At 36.1% G+C, this 25,530-nt stretch overlaps 1 protein-coding gene across 3 annotated transcripts in view; it reads right to left on the reverse strand.

The window, feature by feature from the left end:
* The window catches only part of TAF2 (TATA-box binding protein associated factor 2), a 66,196-nt gene that overhangs the window by 29,429 nt on the left and 11,237 nt on the right, over positions 1 to 25,530 (reverse strand). For 2 of the 3 annotated variants that reach the window (XM_017826437.1, XM_017826438.1), the window contains exons 4-16: positions 19,722 to 19,840; positions 18,239 to 18,380; positions 17,638 to 17,869; positions 17,136 to 17,320; positions 16,446 to 16,559; positions 15,069 to 15,168; positions 13,369 to 13,454; positions 8,605 to 8,740; positions 7,491 to 7,645; positions 5,978 to 6,092; positions 5,768 to 5,877; positions 4,981 to 5,046; positions 2,819 to 3,071 (exon numbers count right to left, since the gene is read on the reverse strand). In XM_017826437.1, coding sequence (XP_017681926.1) covers positions 2,819 to 3,071; positions 4,981 to 5,046; positions 5,768 to 5,877; positions 5,978 to 6,092; positions 7,491 to 7,645; positions 8,605 to 8,740; positions 13,369 to 13,454; positions 15,069 to 15,168; positions 16,446 to 16,559; positions 17,136 to 17,320; positions 17,638 to 17,869; positions 18,239 to 18,380; positions 19,722 to 19,840 — 1,813 coding nt within the window. Of the gene's footprint in view, positions 1 to 2,818; positions 3,072 to 4,980; positions 5,047 to 5,767; positions 5,878 to 5,977; positions 6,093 to 7,490; positions 7,646 to 8,604; positions 8,741 to 13,368; positions 13,455 to 15,068; positions 15,169 to 16,445; positions 16,560 to 17,135; positions 17,321 to 17,637; positions 17,870 to 18,238; positions 18,381 to 19,721; positions 19,841 to 22,916; positions 23,027 to 25,530 lie in introns of all 3 variants that reach the window. The other variant, XM_017826439.1, reaches the window with a different exon arrangement.

Consider the following 25,530-nt stretch of genomic DNA (forward strand, 5'->3'; position numbering starts at 1 on the left):
AGTTTCATATGTTTGCTGTATGGAGCACTGAAAGCCTGCAGACAAGAACACCTGTGCCTGCTGATGGTTAATGTGCTTGATGTGTGTGTGCACTCAAACAAATGGGATCAATGCACCCTACAATGTGGCAGGAATTTCCATCATTTCAGACCCACCAAAAGCTAAGGAAAAATCTGTTCTCACACAGAAATAAATGAATTTAATCATTTTCTTCTAAATTATTTAGCTTGTTTCAACTGCTATTACATACACAGTAAGTGAAAGAAAAGCAAGAGGCTATCTCAATATGGGCATCAATCTGTTTCACCATTGCTCTTGTGCAAAATGGGTGCTTTATTACTGAAAACCATTTTCCCACTAAGTCAGGCTTCAAAGGAAAGTCAGAGAGGGAAAATACTGCAGTCACACTCGATGTTCCGTTTGCAATAACTGAAGTGTTCAAACTAAAGATGCAGGTATAGCTTTTTCTGTAAGCTTCAACTACTCTTCCTGCAGAGGAAGCTTAATCCCAGACTGCTTAGAAACCATGACGAAGAACTTAAAACTGCAAATAGGAAATTTATGTAGCAGTGTCAGATAAAATCCAATCCCTAAAATATCTAAGTTTACTATGTTTACAAGATATTCACAATTCCATTAATATCAGGGTGTATATTTTAAAACATTAACTTATTTTAAGCATTTAATTTTGCAAAAACTGCAGATGAACAACTGTATTTTTAAGTTAAATCAATAATACATAAATCATCATCTTTTCAGTATTTTTTGGTTTTATCATGTGTTCTGACTCATTTGAATTTCTCTTTATTGAGAGAATCCAATTTTTCTCCTTATTCTACTGATCCGTTACACACTGAATTAAATACATCTGCACATTCTCTGAACAATAATGCAAGTAGCCTGCCTTCCTGTCTTGCATTATTTCTACTTGAAAAGGCAGCAGGTGCACTCCATTTCTGCATCATTCAATTCAGTACAGCATAAAAAAGTGCACTACGATGTAACTCATGCACAGCTATGAATCTTCTCAATGTTTGGGAGGGAAAAGTTTGTGATGGTAGTGTTCCTTTTTAAAACTTTATTGCATATCCCCAATACTGAAATGGATTCAAACTGGAAAATCAGCCTGCATACTCCTAGGAATTAATACTGTGACATTATTTTCTCCTTTCTCTGTATGTGTTATGTTTGTTGTGAAGGACTCTGCACAGTGTGTGTGTGTGTGTGCGCACGTACACACATATCTCTTAATTGCTTTATGGATGAGGATTTAATGTGTCTCCTGGATACCCTATGGCTGAGAGACTGAAGTGCTGTTTTAATATGATGTATATTGAGAAAGTGTAGTAAATTCAGTTTGATAATTGCATTGTCACAAATCATTTCTCTGTATCAACAGGAATACACTAAGAACATTTGACAACAGTAACTGCAATCCAGCTAGAAACTGCAAATAAACAAAAAAGAACCCTCCCACCAAATAAACATGAGGGACTTGGTTTTTTTTTAATAAAGAATACAAATCCTGAATATTCAAAAGCCGAGAAAATAAACACAGTTAATGACAACAGGAAGCTATTCCTGCTAACGCCCTGATGTTGGCATCAGTAACAGAATCTATTACACTTTTCCTCCTAGGTAACTTACATAAACATATGTACAACTCTGTTCTGCCATGTTCTTTCACCTTGATTCAGTGTCACAGCCATACTTTCTACTTGCCTTATAATCCTTTTTTCTGTAAGTCAACCACCTTATCCATAGACCTAAGATTTTCCATACTGAACAACTGAACAAAACCAGTAATGATTATCTGCAGCCCAATTGCCTAAGAATTCAAAGTGAAGACAGAAAAAACCATTGCATTTAAATGTTTTAACAACTGGTTTTTTTAATATTTATCTGTGGGATATACACTCTTAGATATTCCAAGTGAATTTATTACAAAAAGCACATATTTTAAGTCAGATACTGGCAGCACCAATACCAGCACAAAGACTGGCAGTTTTACATCAGCGCTTCATAATATTAAAATACTTTGTCAAAAACACTTCTTGGATTTTGATTTTTAAAATATGGCCTAAGGATTTATTTCTATACAGGTACTGAATTATTCCCAACAGGTATACAGCAGAAAGATGCCAATAATCTGAACTCTACAAATTGTCAATATATATGTCTTCACATCCATAAAAGTATGTCACCAACATGCCTTTTCAGAAACTCTTGTTCTTCTGTTTTTCCATCCAGTTGTTTCATGGGGCTTTCTAATTTTCATTCTTAATGTTAATTTTGTGTCTAACAAAAAAAGATCTTCCCTTTTCAAGGCAATTATTTGGCTTTTAATATTTGATTCTAGCCCAATTTGATGCTTGTTTTGTGACCCTATTCAATCTGTAACGATATAGAGCAGCAATGTGAATTCATATTAGCAAAGATGAATTTCAGCACTTCAGAGTTCTCAACAAATTGGCCAAGGAACTTCCCTGTAAAATAATAAAAATATACTTTGGTTCTGAAAAAAAATTAAACAAAAGTCTTTTATTTCTGCCACTTAATGAAATCTGGAAAAATCCCTTGTGGTTTTCATGTCTGACATCTCAATTTTGACAATTATGAAAGCCTTATGTAGTCTCCATTTACAGACTAAAATAATACAGCTTTCCTTTCAAATCGGTCATGTTAAAAATACTTGGCGAATACATTTGAGAGGCTAAATATCAAGCCATTTTAAGAACTGTGATGGGTTTTGACCCTTTTTCAAACATTTACAAAATCTAGTGGATTTCTTCCCTTACTCCCACCCAGACAACCTCACCTTTGCAAGGCAGAAGCAGGCCATCATTCTCACCCGGTAGAAACACTGTTCCTGTTCTAGGATATCAGTCAGTGCAAGACGTGATGCTGGAGTAGGGAACTTTTCCAATGCCAGAATGGCTTCTTCTTGTGCAACCACATCTCTCTCATATCGAAGCTGATACTGCCACATGAAATCAGACTGTTCAAATTCTACCTTCCTCAGTACTGACATATCGGGGTCTATTCTTATCCAGAGCAAAGGGGAATCAGCACTAAGACAGACATGAAAAACATTAATAGCTTACAAAATTTCAAGACTGTACAAATTTCAAAGATGTTCTAACTTGCTATGAGTTATTTGTAAAGTATTTAGATGCAAAGAACCATAAAAAAAACTAGGTTAGAGGGGACTTTTGAAAGTCTCCTAGTCCAATCTCCTGCTTCTAGGATGGCAATTCTATAGCCTCCCAGGGCAATCTGTCCAAACCTATAATACATCAAAGTGAACACAGTGTTTTAGTATTTTTAACTGACAGATCTGTGTTTATGGTAAACTACTGTATAATCTCAGTTTATTTAATTCTACTTTCTCAGATGCTGTAAGTGAGAAGCACTTTATCACCTTCTAAAGGTTAAGACTACCAAAAAAAAACAAGAAAGGAAATCTGATGGTAAATATCCAATTTTTTTTTATCAACAGATGTGAAAGTGCTTTACAACCACACACATGCTATGATGTTGAAAGCTGACAAGGGTAACCATGCAAATGATGATAAAAGTGAAAGCATCAATAGATGGGATTAAAGTTATCCTACAGATAAAATGACACAGCTGTATTCCATCTGAAAAAGCATTTTATGCTTTAGTATTCACACAGCACCATAATTGCAGAAGGAATTTATGGGAGCAACAAGCACAAACAATGCAATAAATTCTCTTATTTGTTTTTCCACATAAAAGTTACAACAGCAAAATACTGACACAGATTTAGGAGTTTGGAATGATGAAAAGAGCATCATTATAAATACGAGGTGTATGTCTTTATACATCTTAGAATATCTAGAATTACCATCAAGATAGTAGCTAGAGAAGAAAAGACAGTGATAAAGTGTATACTTGGGATTTAGAAGAATAAGAAAGAATGTATATGATATTTTTGGAGCAGAGGAGTCCAAACTGGACAACAGAATGACTGCATCACAGATTAGAAGGTTATCACGTAAAGTGTAAGTCATATACCAGTTCAAAGGTCATTCTAAGATCATTAAAGTCTCAGCTCACTGTAACACAACAGTGACCTGAACATAACTGATAAAAAATCCTCACAAATATTCATGTTTATTATTCTGCAATACCATTAAAAGACTATTCATATGTCAACTGTCATACAGAAATGATAGTAATAACTTGCTCAATGTATATATACCGTATAAAATTTTTTCTCATCATATGAGATGAGGTTAAACTTATGAGAATCTCCAACACTTTTAAAGTGACAAGCAATCTTCCCTTCTTCAAAGAGACACCACCGGTTTTCAAGAGCAGATTATTTACTCCCCTTGTTACAGAAAACAAGGTACCAAAACCTTCATGATTTTTGCAGGCACTACTGGCTCCAACTCAAGGAGGCTAAGGTGGGTATTTACATTGAGTAACAATTTGCTTCCAAAGAGCTTAACAGTTCGAACTGAAACTAATGCCAGTGTGAATTTCAGCATGAAGCACTTCATCATTATTTTTAATCTAAAAGGATTCTTTTGTAATTAACCACAGATTTCAGAACCTTGTCTGTCTTAGGGCAGTTAAATGGTCCTCATCAACAAAAAATGGCCTTACTTTGTTTAGAGCAAATTTTTGTTTACATTTTAGCTGTAGAGTCAGTTGAAGGGTATCACTGGATATGTGTAAGAATTAAGTAATTTATTGTATCACCTTACCATGCCCAAGATTTATTATAAAAACAGATTATAGTGGTTAACCAACACTTTTTACACTTTGCCAGCATTTCCACAACTACAGAAGAAAAGTCTCAAAGAAGAAAAAGAAATGTGGCATAGTCTTGAAATCTGCCAGTCCTATAATGAAGTACAAGATTATTATCCAGTTCTTCAAAATAGCATGCTTTAGACAAGGAGAACATGGCTCAGACTCACAGTGAGAAATTACAACAAGCTAACTTACTCCATAGCAGAAAGGTCCATGTCCACCTCTTCTCCATTCATCAGTGGAATCTTTTTCTTCTTATTTCTATTAAATATAGAAAACAGAAAAAAAAAAAGTATTACTTACCAGACTGGCAAATATAAGTTTATAAATGGAGCATAAGCCAGCAAAAGTACTCTGTGTATTTCACCACACCAAAAAATAGTGCTCTCTCCAGCAAAAAGTATTCACAAATTTGAGCTGTGCATCCATTTCTATAATTTTTACTCCCATCATTTTTACAATTACACACAAAGGTAGAACTTTGAGAAGCAGAATTCAAAGTAACTATGAAAGTGCATTAGAAAACTGAGAGAATCTATTTGGGAAGTATGTTGCTTTTCTTGCCCATTAGTTTTACTGAACAGCACTGGCACTCTTAACAGAAAACTATGCAAGTGCTTCTTTCATGGATCTTCCCTTGAGGCACTCCTCTGGCCTACATTTGTCTTCCCCCTAATTTGTGATTCCCAATTGAATAATTTCATTATTTAGTTTTCATTCAACTCATTCTATATAAATAATCTCTTTATAAAACTTTTACAAAATTACTTATAATTTAGAACTGCATATAAAATGTAAGATTTCTTGCTGTCCTTAAACAGTAAGACATTCTATTTTCTCCACTTACAGGTAAATCTTGTTTAGTAAGATTAAGAAAATATAAACATAAAATTCAAAAAAAGCATATATTTATGATCAAATGCACTGTATGTTTGTGTATACCCATACTAAAAATACTTGCAGCTTGTATTTTAGTTCTTACCTTCTGCTTTTAGAGTGGCAAGGTATATCATGTTTAAGACTGTTTTCTTCAATCTGCAATGTATGGTTGAATGAGCCATCAAGTTCTTGCACTGTCACTTTGAGTGGACCCTTCAAGTTCACAAGATTTTGTTATTAACGTTAAAATTATGCTTGTTAATGTATATATCAAACTTGTACGTGTAGGTAAAATATGGAAAATGGACCTTACCACGTATTTCTGAGTCCCAGGAGATGTATAGTCTTGTTTTATTTCCAATTCCAATACATTTCGTTTTCTATTAAATGCAAAGCTACCATAAAATTTTACCACTCCACTCTGATCCCTAATAAGCAGTATAGGAATTCTAGTGCACAATGCAGTAGTTATAAAGAAACATAATTCTCAATTCTTTACACTTGGTTTATGCTTTTTTATTCCTAGAGTTTAAGGCATTTTTAGTGGTTTCTTCAGCATAAGGTTTAAACTCAGCATCAACACAGCCCTTGTTAAGAGCATAAGACAGCTCTAGTTAATAAGACCTCCTCCCAAACAACATAAAGACCTGCTGTGGTCTTACAGAGTGGACAGTCTATTGTCACAGGTGTAACAGTGTTTCAAGCACAGTAGGGAGGTTGTAATCATAGGATTAAATGCAAGGTACAGTTAACAGGATAAGACTTGGGGCCAAAGTCCATAGAAGCTGAAAAATCCCCAAATCTGAGAGTTACAATTCTTCCTTGCTTACAGAACAGATGTAGTTAAGATTCATCCTGCTCAGATAGTAATGCTGACATTTAGGTATAGCTGCAGTGGGAATATATGTATTGTATTTTCCTCAAATATGGAAATAAGAATAATGTGTATTTATACTTCATGAATACTTCTGATGCAAATAAAGTCCTAACTTCCCATATTACTCTATAAATATTAATTATACAGTGCTTTTTAGTCAGATATTGAGATGCATGAACATTAAGTCAGCTCCGATAAATAATGTATAAATATAAATACCTACTGTTGTTGTCTGTTAGAACAGTAAGGTATGTTTTTGCTGCAGTCACGTATGATTCCAGCCTGTAGTCACATTAAATAAAACTAACAATTAAACCTGTTAAATGGAGCAAATTCAAATTTTCCCTCATATCAATCCACAATAAGAAACCCTATTTCTTGCCTAATATCACTGAAATTTGAAGAGTCAACACACAGAGGTTTATTTTATCTGAAATTGTAATATTAACACCAGCTACCAAGCTATTAAAGTGTATTGTAAATTATCAGTCTATGCTTTAGGTTACTTATTTCATGGGGATTTACATGAAATCACATATTAAAGTGTATTGTAAATTATCAGTCTGTGCTTTAGGTTACTTATTTCATGGGGATTTACAGGAAATCACATATTAAAATGCACCAGACTATAGCATTTTCCATGTCAGACTTCAGCATATTTCTATGAGCAGTGTCCTCTGGAATCCCTTTAGTATAATTTGGCCTTAAATTCCCACAGAGTTCTTGTGCTTCTTTCAAAGTAAAACTTAAAATAATGAAATCCCTTCTAGTAAAGAACATGCAAAAAAGCCAGCATAGGCTATGAAAAGGCTGTGAAGTCACATATACATCTAATTCACACAATAATGTACCTGTTTCATACCTTTCTCCGCATTCCTTTAATAGTGCCAATTAAAAAAACAAATTCATTCCCCATATTAACAATCCAGACCAAGAATAAAAAGGATACACCCACTGCTTTATTAAAGGTTGGATGTCTTTGCCTGAGACATTTGAGATAGATTTCAAAAACCCAGATGTGGAAACCAACATCTGACTCCACATGTGGGACTGGAACTTCTGAGATGAAGCAGTGCTGGCCAGACTCAACAATTTGTTGAAAACCTAAAATGATAAAAAGTTACTAGTTTCCCTAAATACTTCAATACATAAAATAAGCTTTTATGTTTAGTTGCAGCTGAATTGCAACTAAAGGCCAACATAACAGAAATTGTGATTTGCAGTCTCAAATATAACTTTCTCAAAGTTACATATATATATGCACACATAAAATCCATTAAAATCCACCAACTTTCAAAAATCATCTACAGTAAAACAGATCATTATCTCCTTTTGCAGAAATAAAATATTCATCAGGTTCTCTGCTGCATTTTCAACCTGATAACTACTTAAAACAGCTCTAGCACAACAACATACATGTTTTCCTTAAAAAAAACCCCAAACCAACAAAAAAAACGAACACCCCCCTCAAAACCTGAAATTGATATGAAAATATCATTCAGCTCCTGACTGGGTGTTTGTTTGTAGCACCCTATCTTTTGTAAGGCATGTCACAAAAGATATTTAGCAAAGAAGAGAAACTACAGTTCTGCAGAAGTTTAGCATTTCAGAATAAAACTACAATCTTCTATTCAACTGCTTCTTCTAATCTAAACATCTATGTTCCATCTAGCACTGATAGTTTTATACAGTGGAGAGAGCAGAAGTTGGATTCTCATTACTTTCATTATTTATAATTTCATGAGAGTAGCTCACAGCAACATCAGTTAGGGCTCTCAGTTTTAACAACCAATTACAACAACCCAAACCAATGAAATACCTTAAGATTAAAGAGAATATGCAATATATAAAAAGTATTATGAGATATGCATAAGAATAATAGCTAACCTTGTCCTAGCACAAATTACCTACACTTCATGTTTGTTCAGTCCTCCTAAAACTGAAACTACAAAGGGAATCCTATGACAACCTGTTTTGTTCTTCTCTAAACTCCATTTAATGATTAGAAATGCAATTAAAGACAGAAAGTTTTCTACGTTACGCATAATCTTTTAAATACCTACCTGTAACATGAACTCCATGCTAATTCTGTTCTCAATCAGTCTCATAACAAGATGTGCTTTACACTGGAACATAGTGTAATACTCCCAGGACAGTGTATGAGGGTGTTTGATAGAAAAATGTAAATGTGACGCAGGGCTGAAAAAGAAAACCAAAACAGCTCTCTATTTGCCATTTTATTGAATGAAACTTAAAATGTACCTAGCACAAAGCTTAGAGTTGTACCAACAATTACTTAAGATCTCTTGTGCAGCTTTAGTTATAAATAATGGCATGCTTACAATGACCACTCATTTGTACAGAGAGGTGACAAGGGTGTTATGTATCTGGAATCCAGCAAGTACTGGATGGAGACTAATGGCACACAATACCTGCTGTAAAGACACTGGTAGCACTAACAGACTGAGCAAGGAATCTGTGACTTTTTTGGAAATTACTAATGAGTCAATGTTCTTCCTGCTCCACTTCCCTTTTAAGAGTGACTTATACTGTATATAGTAAATATTTTTTATTTAAATAAATAACTGCTGCAACTAAAGAAAAGTAGGAGTTTTACAATTCACAGCAGATTTTCATGTGATGAGCCAAAGCAATTGCTTTCTCCTTATTTTAGTTAGCAACTTTATCTTTCAGTACTTTGGCAAACTTGATATCTTCTAAATCAGATAATATGCCAAGAAAGACTAGGCAGAGCATCACATTACAGGTACCACACTGTTTCCATAATTTGAACTATCTGTGGTGTTCCTGCACATATATCCTTTATGACTATAAGCAAAACATTTTAAATGGTTTAAGTTCATTCCATATCAGAAGACAAACAAATGGTGAAACTCCTGAAACTTTAAGAAACAGAACCAATTTCTCAATAGTCTTAGTGGCCATACAGCAATAAAGCACCAAAAGACTTTAATTTTGATGGAAATTAATTTTCTCCACCAAGTTTTACATTTCAGAACACAAGTATTCTGACTTGTGGTCCAGTTTCAAAGTAAAAAAGTAGCTGTAATACAGAATGCTTGAGAAAAATAAGACTTTTTTTGCCTCCTTTCAAGTAGGCTACTTCTCTTGAGAAGTACAAATAATTAAAAGTCTGACTTAATTTTATTGATGAACCAAGTCTGTGGCAACTCTATGTTGTTGTGCTATGTTTTTTCTTTTTTTTTTTTTTTCACAGAACATTTGAGTTTTCCATGAATGAATAATAAACATCAGAAGAAACTGTACCCACACCATGTCAGGCCAACTTCTTAAGAAGTGGAAATCCAGACTTATTTTATGCTGGTTGGTGGTTAATTAGAAATTGGCCATTGCAACATTGAGATGCCAGCAACTTAAAATTTCTGGGCTCAAAACTGGATTCTTCCCCTGTGATTCTCACTTACAGATAACCTAACTAAACCATTTCCAGATGAACCAGACACCAGAATTGTCCAAAGACTTTAGAAGGCACAGCAATACAGAATGAAATGGTTTACAGATTGTAACGATCAAAGGTAAGTGCTAGAAGCCGGATCTTTCATGCCAGCTACCTCAGGAAGAGACTGCTTTCCCAAACTTTCAAAGACCTATTAAACAAACCATTTTAACTTCAACCAATCTTTCCATGCAGTTGAAAGATGTCTTGCAGCAAGTATTCTAACAGGACAGGACCAGCACTTAGCTCCTTATCTGCAGCCCTTAAGATTTCAGGAGATGACAAAAACCAAGGCAGCTGTAGTGCCTTAATAATTTTTCCATCTTTCTATTTACTGGGAGACTCCCTTTACTTTGCTTATGAATATCTGTTGAAACATCTTAAGAAGATACAAAAAGAAAAGTATTTCTAAATCTAAGCAAATACTAAGCCCTAATCTAAGCCCTTCTTAGGTACAGTAATTATATGAAAAAGAAGTACATAGGTTTACTCCTTGCTGTCTCTGGTTGATAAGCAAGTTCTCCTTATCACAATTCTCCTGTTATTTTGGATAATTCTCTATTCTGAGGTAGGGAAGGTTTAGCAACAATCAAAGAATTGAAATTCAAGGAGGAAACTGAGGTTGTGGTTCAGACATTATATAATAATTTGGTCTCAGTATAAAAACTATTTATCCAGCTTCAAATTATACAGTTGATTGACTCTGGTAAAATTCTGTTCTTGCAAATTACAACCAAGCCAGGACCCACATTCTTGGCCTTCTTAAAGTTACTAAGTGTTGATTGATTTTGGTACTGGTTACACTATTTAACTGCAAAACAAACTTTGCATTTGACAGTTATATTCTGTAGTTCATTCAATATTAGCATATTTCTTCAGATAATATTTTTCTTCAACCATTATACTTCTAAAATTTTTATTGAATTGGTACCAAATGAGAAAATTAGCAATATGGACCTAAAATCCTTGTCAAAGTGGAAACTGAACCAACACTTCCATGGAAATTTATAATGATCATGCTCTTGAACAGAGTCCTGGCATTCAATATAGACCTGCTAGTAAGCTTCTTCCATATGAAATATATCTTTATAAATTTCTTCAACTTTTTAATTTTTATAGTAGGGTGGTACCAGCAGAACCAAAATTGAATAGAACCAAAGTCTCAGAGAGGAGAACACCAAATGAAAACATAACACACAAAGCTTTGTTCTGAAGCTTTCATCCATATAGCAGTTAACCTGCAGTTTCCTTTCTTTCACTTGCTCAAGGTCTGGGATTTTGTCTTTTAGAACAAGGGTTCTGGAGAGCAGTGTCTGTGTTACACCAGACATAAACAGGAAGAACCTGTAAGACCCGTGTTTTGCATAGAAATTAATTCACGTGTCTGAAAGAAGGTGGGTTTTTTTTCTCCTCGATGATTTATTACCATATTCTACTTCTAATTTAGTTGAAAAAGATTATTAATTAATGCAAATTTTCATCATATTATTATTAGTTAGAACTGCTGTACCACAAATATGTTTGGCAGAAAACTGCATCATAACAACAAGAACAAAGAAACGCATAGAATATGCTGGAGAAAAAATGTTGTAGACATCATTATGAAAATACTTCCCCTAAATACAAATCATCTACCAGAGTCAGGAACATATATTTAATTTACATACAAGGGAACTTTGCAATCTACAAGAAACAGCAAGTTGTAATTTATATGTAAGTGACGTTGTGATTATTACTAACAAGCTGAAATACAGTGAAGTAGTAAAATAACTGTAGAAACACAGTGTTCAATAATATATCACATAGAGGAAACACATTTATGAGCATCAGGACAAGATTTTGTCAATTTTTTGTGATCAATTCTAGAATAAATATGACGAAATTAATCAAATTAACAGTTACGAAGTGACTTTGATTTTAGTGAATTTCCCTTTTTTAAGCATGTGCCCCTTATCTCTAGTTTCATCTGACCCTATTACCATGAATTTAGTTTCTCTGTATAGGTGAGTATGCTGCTGAATTGTAATGCTGCCAATTAAAAAGCCTGCCAAGACCTCATTTCCCAAATTTTCTTTAAAAAAAGACACCATAAGCAGCAGCATGCCATAAAATGACTGTTGCTAACTGTAATATGCTTTTCAGATGTACATGTAACAAAAGCACCCAGGTCCTTGGTCTGCATAAAAGAAAGAACAGGACAGTAAACTAAATCAAAATCCATCATGAGCAGACAAGCAAAACCGAGTAACAGCTTGGCATGCACATACAAGCTGCATCTGTCATTGTCAACAGCCAGAGAACACGGTCATTGCTGAGGGTTCACCTGGCTGTGAAACAAGTCAACATGTCCTATTTTCTGACTTCAGAAAACACTTTCTTCATATCTCAAAAAAAAAAAATCACCATTCAAATTTTAATGGGTGATTTTCATAATTCATTCAGTTCTAAATCCGGAGTTTTAATTTTAAATTAACAAAATCTGGATTTACACACAATCAAATGCAAGAGAACCACTGTTAGGTACTTTTTGGTTGTATATTCGCAAAACGGGGGCTTCTGCTGCAGTAAAGACAAGAAAGTCACATATTCTCTCACTCTTTTGCAGTTTTGCATATGCTGCTTGTGAGTTTACAAAGTGCAACTCCTTGTGAGGCTGCATCATAATTACATCAATTTATGTAACAGAAGTAAAACCCAGCAAAAGCTTGTCACTGAAACACAGATAAACTTTATTGATCTGACATCTAGTAATATTTTTCTACCTCCAGTGGTTCAAATTACTCAGTGGGTAGTAGTATTACAATACAGGTAAGGGGAATAATTTTAAACTAAAAATACCGAAGCTACAGTTATTGAGAAAATACAAATCCACTGGAAACCAACAGTTCTTTACAGTACACTGATCTAATACTTTTCCCCCCAAAATATATTAAGAAATCTCAGTGTAAGATTAAAGGGTGATATCTGAGAGTGGTTAAGAAAACAGAGGAAAGAAAGAAAAAGCTGAGGATAGTGTAAAAAGCCTGAAAACTACTAACCACTCCAGAAATAGCTCAGGTCAAAATTCTGGCATCATATTCTTCTCTTATTCTCTTACTAAAAAGCAGTTTCATAACAGCATTAAAAACATTCATTATACTTAATTCCCTTTGAGATTTAAAGTGAAAGACAAATAAAACCACACTTATTACAATATTCTCAAGATGTACTTTATGAGACTGGTAATACATGCCTTGGGCAGCTCAAGATCTTCAGCCTTTGGCTTAGTGCTACACAACACACCCAAGGCATATATTAATGGCCCCATAAAAACATACCCTTCAATGACTTGCAGCTTAAATAAACATACTTGTCTTTCTCTTTTCCTCCTCCGAATATTGGATGCAGTAAAACTCCACCAGTCTTCAGTTCGTATGCCACTATTTGATCTAACTCCTAAGAAGAACAACATACGTAAGCAAGCATATTTCAAGAGCAATTATTTACAGAAGACAAGAAAGCTTTGAATATCATTGTTCAAGCCACACCTCCTAATTAACCATATTTACAGAGAGAGAATATTTTAAAATCGGGGACATTCCTTGCATGACAAACAATAATAAAACAGTAGAAATTAGCAGTTAATACTTGTTTTGGGTCTGGATAGTGGGTCAACCCACAATAATACCGAACTACATTACAGCTAAAGAGTATTATTATTCAACAAATAAGTTGTCTCTGACCAAAAGAAATAAGGGTAATCAGCATTTCCTTGCAGTAGAGAGCAACTACACACACATACATATACATACATGTATGTATGTATATAATATACATAAATAAAATTAAATAAATATTTAAAATATGAATATATATATATATATATATATACATCTGGCCCAAGCTCTGCACAGGAACATGAATCTGAATTTGTGTGATGCTGTGCCCATGTTAACAAGCACACTTTAAGGCCAGATGTTTGCATGGGCTCACTGTCACTCAACAATCAACATGAACCAAATCAGTGTAAACTGATGTCTGTCTGCAACCCAATGTTAGTTAAAGAATTTTCAAATGTTGATATGTATTGATATTTATTGATTCATATAAACTTACACACTTTCATACACTAGTAACACATTCAAAGAAGGAAGGGCAGAACCGGAGGCTGTGACAGTAGCACCTCTCACTTCTATACGGACGCCCTTAGCAACTCATGGGGAACAACGCAGCAGTGAACTCTGCAACAGATCTTCACCCAGTTCTGCTGTTCTCTGTAGCACCCACGCCTTTAGCACAGACAGCACACAACTGGTGAGCTGAATGAACATTAGGCAGATAACGATATGGTATTGGGGGTTTTAATGGAGCCCATGGGGTTAGGAATTTAATTTCATGGAATAGGGAGAGCAAGAGAATGTGAGGAGAGGAAGAAGATACACATCTTCCTGTGAACAAATGTTACTGGCAAAGAATGAGGAGTCACTGCTGCTATCACTAGAAAGTATCTGTCTCAGAGCATTACATTTGAAAATGTAAGCTATAGACAGAAATTTCTTTTCCAGGAAAAGAAATCCCTTCAACGGGGATTTTTTACTGTTTCATTATTTCATTTAGCACTTCAATGACATTGAAAGATACCTGATCCTCTATTGATCCAAGCTAATACTGGAGCCTTTCGGAGCTATATGGATGGCCATCACAGAATAATGAATCCACCAAATACATATCCGTATGAATCCTATATTCTATGTATTCAAAACGTAACGCCTTTTTTGACCTTTATTTTTTGGTGCAAAAGTCCAAACAAAAAGAGGAAAACTAATTGCACAGAGAGACAATGAAAATTATTATTCATTATTCATATGGCAGTCAGAAAAATGCATTTTGGTTCCTATGTTTGGTGTTTTTCCTTGCAGAAAGTGGTAAAAATATTTTAGCTCTCAGTTTTGTCACTACTAAACATGTCTTTAGATTGCAATGCAAAGCTGTTTTATATTCTGGTTTTATACTGTATCTTTGACACAAAATATCTAAAAGGTATAGAAAATGCTACTATTATGATGTTACCTGTTTAATCCAGTGGCGATACTCATTAACACCAAAGGTTTTTTTCATCCAAAGGCCATAAATGTAACCAGAGATTCCCTTTAGCACCCATTCATCTGACCTATAATAATAAAGAAGCATGAATTATATCACTTCAGAAGACATTTTGTAGGGGATGGTATTTTTGACCAGCTCAAAAACAGCCACAAATTTCAACAGGTTATATAACCTCTCTAAGTCAATAGGAGTCTGATGAGCTGTGAACCAATTTATGGATCTTGGCACCTGGATGGGACCAATGAAACTGAAAAGTCAGTGAAAACTGAACTTTTACCACAGAAATCCAGATTAAAATATAAACCCAAACTACTTTAGCCGAAATAATAACAATAAATGGGTGGAAATGGACACTAAAGCTAAAGCAAATGCCAATCTATATGATCTTAAGTTCTTGATAAACATCTCAATGCAGAAGATTTGGACAGCAAGCCAACAAAATATCTATCTCACAATTTGGTGGACACCTATTTAAACACATCTTCTGTGAGTTATGTACTAAGAGAGAAAAACAGGGACAAAAACTATAACAAGAACAGAAACTAGAATCATAAACAGAAGAATGACACAAAGGGTACAATGAAGTGAATAAAACAACAACATATAAAAAGGGAATCATTATGAAGGACAGAAAAAATTGTATTCACCATGGAAGTAGGCTACAAATAAGGAAGAGCAAAAGAAATTATTACAGAACGAACACCAATTTAAGAACATGTTGATTTCCTTTTTTTAAAATAAGGATACTCTGGGACATATACTTTTGTAATGAAAAAAAGTAATGGGCTAATTGTCCTCAATATATAAAGTGTACGCAAAAGGATTTAAAATAAATATTCATCATAACTGCAAGAGCCAGCTGGGGAGATTTTCTGAGCGATGAAGTTATAGTCACCTTAGCAGGAATTTTCCTGTTTGACACTAATTTCTGCATTGCCCTCCCTGAACAACTTCTTAATTTATTAGTTCTGTGCTCTATAAGTACTTCCTATGCAGGCTACACTTCTTCATCCAGAATATCTGACAGAAGTTTACTGATGATGTAGAAGAGTCTCCCTTCTAAAATTTCCAGGTGCCAAAGCACACTACAATATTCAGGAAGACATATTCAATCTCTACAGGCTTTGGAACTTTTATCTCTCACATTCTCCTTTCAAACAACAACAAAAATACTAATGGATTTTCATTTATTGAGCTGGTTTTATTATTTTTTCTTTTTTCTTCCTTTCTTCTACAATTAGTGTTTCGCTTATTTTGCTGATAAAACGCAATATGCAAATTAAAATTTTAGCTTTCTAGATTTTTCCCATTTTCTAGAGAATACTATGGTAAAATACTTACCAGGACATTCTGGATATGAAACATCCAAAGAACTGCTGGGCCAGGGCCTGTGCTAAGCACCTCCTTGTCAGTGGAGTTTCATCTATAATCATTGCACTGTGCAAGAGATTTGTGCTGGACCCCCATAAAAAGAAAATAACGCAACATGAGCACCAGCTCCAAAGAAACACAAGAGACCTTGCTTTAAAAGCCAAAATAAATAAAATAATTCATTCACTGTTTTTCCAGTGAGACAGTAATACCTTTTTTTAAATAATCTTATAAATCAGGCAGATCTCCTGCTATACAGAAGATCAGTATATCTATATACAACTCTCTGTGTAGAGGCTAAGTATTGTAACTGGTGAAACTCTCTTGGATTCCTGATACCGTATTCCAGCTGAAGAAAAGTAAAACACAATCAAACTTCTGCAACTTAATTTGAGATTAAATTGCACTTCATGCATGACATTTCTAATTCAGAAGGAAAATCACTGACAGTTTTTTCTTAAAGTAAATACAAATCCAACGTCTTTATAACAGATAAAAATGGCAGTGGTGTTAAAAGTCTATAATGCCAACAAAAATGAGCCTTTTCAAACTAGAGAGTCCAAAACTCAGGCTACAAAAATAACTAGATTTACAGATATTTCCCAACAGTCTTGGATCTAGAGCTTCTAGGTCTGTGGTGTAATTTTCTCAAATACTAACCTGAAAATACTCATGGATGCATAAGCAGCTACTTCAACATAAGCTTCATCTATGAAAACAGTCTTGAAACAGGAGTATGGATAGCGGCAGGTAAGAATCTCCTCATAAAATTCAAACACCTCATGAAGGTATGACGTGGTATGTTTGAGCAATGGGAGAAGTTGTGGTAAGCAAAAGTGAGTCACCTACAAAACACAGGAAAATTTGTTAGAAGGCCTACAAATATATTCAAATACATAAATATCAAGCATATTACATAACTGCGAGAAAACCCAACTCCAACTAAATTCAGACAGAAACAGAATTATTGCTCATTCAAAGGCATTATTTTGGAGATAAATTTAAATATAGGCATTACTAGACAAGCTTTATCATATAACTGTACTAATGGACGATGATCTAGACATATCCACATTTGACCAATATATACAGGTTGTAACATAAGTCAGTAATTCTTTTTTAAAAAAATAAAAAAGCAGGCCTCTATGAGGAAGATTATTACCTCATGCATGTATGGATCAACAAGAATTTCAAAAGGTCCTATTGCCAAGGAGATGTTAGAAGCTGCAGTTGGAATAGTCAGCATGTAATGAAAAGTCTTCTTTCTCATATCATGGGTGTACACAGTTTCCACCAAATCTCCATTTGAAACAGCCACCATTGCAGCATCTACAGTATACTCAAGCTTCCAGGTACACAACTCAGAATATGAATCAACACAAGGAAACCAAAATCTAGGAAAGTTAAAATTGGGGTGAAAATGGTTAATAATTATACTTAACTCTTTTTCACAGGTGATTTTTCTCTCAAGTTCCAAATGATATTCCTAAATACTTTAAGAATATATGAATGTTGACATACTGACTCCTACAATATATTAACTTTATAAAGCTTTACAAGTTTTTTGCCATTACCTTCTGCTGAGCTATAAAGACAAGACATCCTAATTACTAGTCATTAGATGCTACTTCACATCAGTAAGCTCCTTTCAGGCACAACTTAAGTCCTAGAATTTTTCAAACTTAAAAGAATTCAAAGAAATTATTTGTATTTCCAACACTAAGTAGGAAATATAGTGTAACATTCAAAGACAGTCTTCTTACCTTGTAGAATTCTGATAACCACACGAAAAGACATGAGCCCCTCTTTCTGCCATGTTGCCCTCCATGTTGGGTACCACAAAATGAAGGCCTCCTTTCGGCTGGTCCAGAGAGAAGTTTATATGCACCTTCAGGACTTTTAACTCTGCAGCACAAAGACCAAAATTGGAGTAAATATATACAACTTACATAAAAGTTATTTCAGAATAATAATTCAGTTTTGGACTCTTAGTCTTTCAAGATTACGTGTTTACTTCATTTTCATGGACTTCTGGGTCCATTTAAAATGTACAACTCAAAACCTTAAAACCTGAGACCTCCTAAGCATATAAAGATTTATAGGAATCTTTATTAATTAATAAAAGCTGCAATTGGAGCTACATTTCATCTTCCAATTTCCCAGCAGTAAAGCATATTTATACACTGATTGTACCCTAAGCATAATCTCTTCGTACATTGCTGAAATAATGTTCTACAAAAACTGCATGTAGCAGGCACATTCTTAAAAGACATAATATTTTCATGTGCAGTTGCTTAAAACCTCTTATTATAGTTAATGCTTTTCCTGTAACTTAAGTGTCTTTGCTTTGGTTTAGTTTCACAGAAATTTTACCTATGAATAGACTTGCAAGAAAAGAAATTCAAGCATACACTGAAATTTATCCCACAGGTCTCACCATATTTTGGCATTCAAACTTTGAAAAGTGAAATTATACATGCTTGAATATTTTCCTTTCTAGGCTTGCAAGTAAGGCAACAGGAACTTATACAAAAATTAAAAGAAACAAAAATGTCTTTCCCATTAAGGTGCATCTGACAACACTGTGTGAGTCAGCTTCATGATCCAGTTGTTATTATTCTCTCACAGGTCTCATAAATCCATGGGAAAAACTGATTAAACCATGTAAGAAAATCATACAAGAAACCAATAAGATCCATGTAAGAAAATAATCAACACCGGAGGGTAATTTATTCAAACAGCTACTTACCCCAGGATCTAGTATGCCAGTTTATAAAGCAGTCTACTTCCACTACCAAATCAATTTTAAAATAACCATTCTTCAAAGTGAGATGGGATAAAATTGATATAGCTTTGCATGATTATGGATATAGCTATATCCTTGTAAATTATTTTCTCTGTTGGATCATACACGTTGTAAGTAACCTCAAAATTAAAATTTAGCACCCAATATACTCCAATATTCCCACTTCCTCAAATAGTCTTTTGGAGTCATGACCACCCAAGAGTATGCTTGTAAAGAGTGTTAAGAAACCTTGCTACCATTTCCCCATATTACCAAGAAGTGTAAAGGTATTTTTTCAGACTTCCAGTGGAAAGATACAGGTGATAAGGAAACAGTAACCATAATTTCATAAAATAACGTAACACTACCTCTACTTATTTAAATCTACTATCTTCCTATGCAAATTTGTAGCCAACAACTCCACGGCATCTTAAATTAAGCTTGCAGTATGGTCTCTTTACCATCAACATGTTTCCACAGCTCCGAGGGAACCTTAATGCAGAGTTCTCCATTTCCAGCATCTGGGTCCACAGCACTGACTGCAGCAGCATAGGCATTGGAAAAATAGTTGAGATTCCTCCTGTCAGAAATACCCAGTTAATTCTTAAACTGCAGTTGTGCTGAACCACAAAAAAACCAATTTTGGCAGTTATACAGTTTCTATACTGAATTTCAAGGCCCATCTTCAACCACATGTTTTGTTTTGCTTTTAAAGGAGTGGAAGAGAAAAGGAGTAAAGCTTAGATTTCAACAACCAGAACTTAAAACGTGGCTCTTGCAGAAGTGCTATATGATCAAAAAGACTTAAGCAGCAATAATGCCCAATAAATTAAGTGAGAAATGCTCAGTGTTCTTTTCTTGCCAATAAGAGTAATATTTACATTTATTGGGCTAGAAATTTAAAATTCTGTTTTTTTTTTTTAATTTTGGGTTAAGTTTGCATCTTTTTTCTAAAGATCTGTCTTGAAGATCTGCTTCCTCATATTCAGTTTTGCTCTTATGTTGCTTTTCTAAATGTAGTAAGATTTTAGCTCGGCAATGGTATTTTTCCTCCCTTAGCTTGATGGATAGGAAGAGGGTTTTTTTATGCACTTGTAAATATCACATAAAATACTACAGGTTAGAGTTTTGGTCTTAATATACAAACACAGAAATACGCGTTATACTTTTCAGTCCCTAGAAACATTTTTCTTTTTTAAAGTGTTACCATAATTCATTTAAATTGCAGACCCAAATTTTTGTAATCAGGTTAGCTACTATATATCAGCTGCTAATTAACTGCTCATTTCATTCCAAAGTCATACCATTACTTCAGCTATGACTTAGATTAACTGTTTTCTACTGAAATGAACAGGAACATGCATATGTCTGCTATTAAAATGCTTATGAGCAGGATGTTATCTTATTATTTAATGTGCTTAAGTTGAGATTCTAGAGGATGACCAGTCACATTCAAAAATAAAAGCATGGTGTAGCAGGTTGACCCTGGCCAGATGCCAGATACTCACTAAGGCCATTCTCTAACTCCCCTCTGCAACTGGACAGAGGAGAGAAAAAAAAAACAGCTAAGGACTCATGAGCTGAGATAACAGCTGGGAGAGGTCACTTACTGATTACCCCTGTGGGCAAAACAGACTCAAAGTGGGGATAGTACTTAAATTTATTACTAATAGGATAAGAGCCAAAGAGTGAGAAATAAGAAATAAAACAGCCTTAAAAACACCTTCCCCCCACCCCTTTTTCCATGTTCTCCCTCCTCCCCCCCAGTGGTGCAAGGGGACAGGGAATGGGGGTTACGGTCAGTTGTAGTTTCTGCCGCTGCTCAGGGAGAGAAGTCCTTCCCTTGCTCCTGTGGGGTCCCTCCCACAGGAGACAGTCCTTGATGGACCTCTCTGTCGTGAGTCCATCCCTCGGGCAGCAGTTCTTCCCAAACTGCTGTCCCGTGGGTCACTCCTCCATGGAGTGCAGTCCTTCACCAATGAGCTGTATCGACATGGGTCCCCCACAGGGGCCACAAGTCCTACCCGGGAAAAACCTGCTCCACTGTTGTCTTCCCCTCCTCGGGCTGCAGTTCCCCAGCAGGACCCTGCTCCATCTTGGGCCTCCCACAGGGTCAGTCTCCTTCATGCATCCACCTGCTCCAGCATGGGTTCCTCCATGGGCTGCAGGTGGGTCTCTGCACTCCAATGGTCCTCCATGGGCTGCAGGGGCAGAGCTGCTCCACCATGGGCTGCACCACGGGCTGCAGGGCCTCAGCTCCGGTGCCTGGAGCACCTCCTGCCCCTCCTTCTGCACTGACCTTGGGGTCTACCTTGTTGTTCCCGTGTTCTCACTCCACTCTTCCCTGGCTGGAATTTTTTTTGCACAACAATCTTCTGTTCTTAAACGTATTATCACAGAGGCGTTACTATTGCTCCTAATTGGCTTGGCCTTGGCAAGCAGCAGGAAGTCTGTCCTGGAGCCAGCTGGCATTGGCTCCACAGGACAGGGGAAGCTTCTAGCAGATTCTAACAGAAGCCACCCCTGTAGCCCCTCCCTGCTACCAAAATCCAACCACTACACATGGGAGCAAAATCTTTCTTAATTCTAATCCTCCAGTACACAAAGTTCTTCAAAAGCTTGCACAACTCTATACATGAAAAGAATTACTTATCACCTTTTCCCCAGAATTTGGGTACCACCGATGAATCCAAACACTAGAGGCAGAAACACAACAAGCATAAAGCCACTATATAATCACAGAACCACAGAAGAGTTTGGGTTGGAAGGGACCTTTAAAGGTCATTTATTTCAACCCCCCTGCAATAGATAGAGACATCTTGCACCACATGAGGTTGCTCAGAGTCCTGTCCAACCACACCTTCAGTGTTTCCAGGGATGGGGCATTTACCACCTCCCTGGGAAACTAGTTCCAGGGTTTCACGGTGCTCACAGTAAAAGAGTTCTTTATATCTAGTCTAAATCTACCCTTCTTTAGTTTAAAACCATTACTCTTTGTCCTATCACAACAGGCCCTACCAAAAAGTCTGTCCCTGTCCTTCTTATAAGCCCCCTTTAAGTACTGGAAGGTTGCAGTAAGATCTTCCCAGAGCCATGTCTTCTTGAGGTTGAACAGCCCCAGCTCTCTCAGCCTTTCACCACAGATAGGTGCTCCATCCCTCTGATCATCTCCACAGCCCTCCTCTGGGCATGCTCTAACAGGTCCCTGTCCTTCCTGTGCTGAGGACTCCAGAGTTGGATACAGCACTCACCAGAGTGGGGTCTCACCAGAGCCGAGGGGAGGGGCAGAATCACCTCTCCTCACCCTGCTGCCCATGTGCAAGTGAGGCAGCCCAGGACAAGGTTGCCTTTTTGGGCTGCGAGCACACCTTGACGGCTCATGTTGAGCCTCTTATCTCCCAGCACCCCAAAGTCTTTCTCCACAGGGCTGCTTGCAATCCCTTCATCCCCCAGCCTGTATTGATACTGGGGGTTGCCCTGACCCAGATGCAAGATTGCTATACCACAATGGAGTAAATTAACTTTTGGCTGGGGACTCCACCTTCCATGGAATCTGAAGTCCACACAAAGCAGACATGACCTCATTTCAGGATTTTGCTTTCATCTAACCATTCTCTATTCACCACCCACAGAGAAAACAACCCAAATTACAGTACCTTATTTGGAAGAATGAAGTGTAATTAACCATGCCAGTATCATTCTGTAAGTCTAGATATGTAAAACACCATGCTTAATATTCTTAGTCTTCCACGTATAAAAAACTTTGCTAAAACACGGAAATATGAGAACATATTTTCATGTAGTTCTTCATCTTTGGCAATTATAGTGCACAAATTCCCTGGCACCACTACCAGGACTGAGAATGTCAGGAGCAGTAAACTTGTCTACTTTGCTTGGAAGCTCCTGAAAATCAGACATGAATAGTAAATGGGACCATTTGAGCATAGAAACACCCAAATTTTAAACACTCAAGTTTTAATACAGTTTTTTTCCTTTTTCACAGCTGAAGTGTACCTATAGATAGGATCTAACACCAACAAGTTTTAAATGCAAAAGTTTGAATTTGTATACTGGAATATACCATAACTCCAGCTATGGCTCCAGAATAATTCAAAATCACTTAAACTCCAGCTGATGTGCTGTCTCCTAGTCTCAGTCACTCATTCCTACTCCCTCACTCACTAAGGAGACTACTGTTCACCTGACTTCGTAGGGATCCAGCTCAAAGTGCCAAATGGAAAAAAAGTCTTTTTTTCAGACAGCTTTCAGTTGGTTTACCTCCCTGACCTGTCATACTGAGGGGTCAAAGAAATACCCTAGCCAATGTTGTTTTAAACTCTCTTCAAATGGCATCCTAGAAAGGCAAACAAATACCATCAGAAAAACTCTATTTAAAAAAAGACTGGATGAAGCCTAGCCATGAACATGAGCATGACTAAGAACTATATTAGTAATTAAAAAAACTACCAACAGCAAACAACAGTAACATTCTGTTAGACTGTAAAGTCTGAAAGTTTTTAATTTTAATCTAAATTGGTTCTGAAAATTGACTATTTTTGATAGGGGATCCCTTTCCAATACATCAGTGAGAATTTTCTCCAGATTTGAGGATTGTGATGAGCTTGTGGCTACACTTCAAACATCAGTGAGTTCACAGACAGGAAAAGGTTATGATTTTACAGTAAAAAAGGTAGACTCCACGGAGTTTAACATTTTATGGAAAACAGTCTATTCTGATATTTCTATTTTTGTGAAGTGTTCTAATTCAAATGGCTGATTCATTGTAAAAGAATCCATTAAAAGCTTAGTACCACAGATTAATTTTTTCATAGGCTGAACTATTCTCCATAAACTGGATATGGCCATTTTAACAAAAACAGAGCACAAGCCAAAAGTGACAGCCCAAGGAACAATGATAAATTGTCCTGATGCTAAGCATAGACTGACAATGAAAAAAAAATATGCATTCATGTTTTCTTTCTGGTAGAGATACATCTTATTATCAGAATTCACCCCAAACACTGTTAATTACACCCCAAGTGCATGCAGCTCATAAAGAAGAGATCCTGCAGAGGCTTACTTTTTAAAGCTACTAACTGAATCCAAATAGCTCCATGTCAACTTTCCATAGCATTTCTCACTATTAGCTGCACCAGTGCTACAAATATATGTGCTAAACATGTCTACAAAGCACTGTCTTCTTACAGTACTTAACATCAACTTGGCAAAATAAGTTCTTCGATCTACAAGCAATTAATTACTCTTCATTACCTGTAATTCATTTACTATTTTACTTTGCTTCCGAGATAGAATTAGCACTTGATATTGGAGTATATATATGACATAGCACATATTATATACAGCATGTTTTAAATAGATAATTTGTACACATATATGTAATTTATTAATAAGGCAATGATTTGAATCAGCACTGAAAAACCTAATTTTCATTCCTACCCAAGCTTAAGGACTTTGTCCTCCCCTTTTTCAAAAGTTCTCTACACCTTTGTGTCATGGTTTAGGAGCAGTATTCCCCAATTTAGTGTTCCTACTGAAACACTCCAAACCACGCACCACTCAATCACTTCCCCTTTTCCCCCTTCCCCCAGGGTGGGCTGGAGAGGAGAACCGGAGGCACAAAAAGTAAAGAACTCAGGTTGAGATAAAACCAATTTATTGGAAACAGCAATGAAGTAAGACAAGAACAGTAACAGCAACAATACAAACAACAGAGAGTACAGGGAAAGAGACAAACAATTCACATATTAATGCTCACCCCACAGAAAACCTCCGAAAATACCCAACTGCTCCCTCTGCCCTATTACCTGAGCCAGAAGTAAGCCCTTCCCTGATCCCTGGAAAATGACTGAGGTGGTACAGAACAACCTCTGGGTCCTGGTCAGGTCCTGGCCATGTCCCCTCACAGTTACTGCAAAACTTAACCCTGTCTTGGCCAGAACTAGGACATTATCCACCCCTTATTTTATACCATCTATGTCATCCCCAAATCCTACACCTTCCTACTATACACATGCATGTGTATATGTATATACACACACATATATATATACATACACAAGCACAGGTATCATTTCCACAGTCAGTGGCCATCCCTCCAAGATGTCTGTTGAGCTCATTTAGTCCATGACTGTGGGTTCTATCCGTCCTAGATGTCTTCCAGGGCAGGAGGGCTGGTGTGCCGTTGGCTGGTTGCAAGGTGCACCAGCAGCTCGTGACTGGTGTACGTGGAGCAGATACTCATTGTCCATG

This window comes from Lepidothrix coronata, unplaced genomic scaffold (assembly GCF_001604755.1).
Source record: "Lepidothrix coronata isolate B3197 unplaced genomic scaffold, Lepidothrix_coronata-1.0 Scaffold126, whole genome shotgun sequence".
NCBI classification, from domain to species: domain Eukaryota; kingdom Metazoa; phylum Chordata; class Aves; order Passeriformes; family Pipridae; genus Lepidothrix; species Lepidothrix coronata.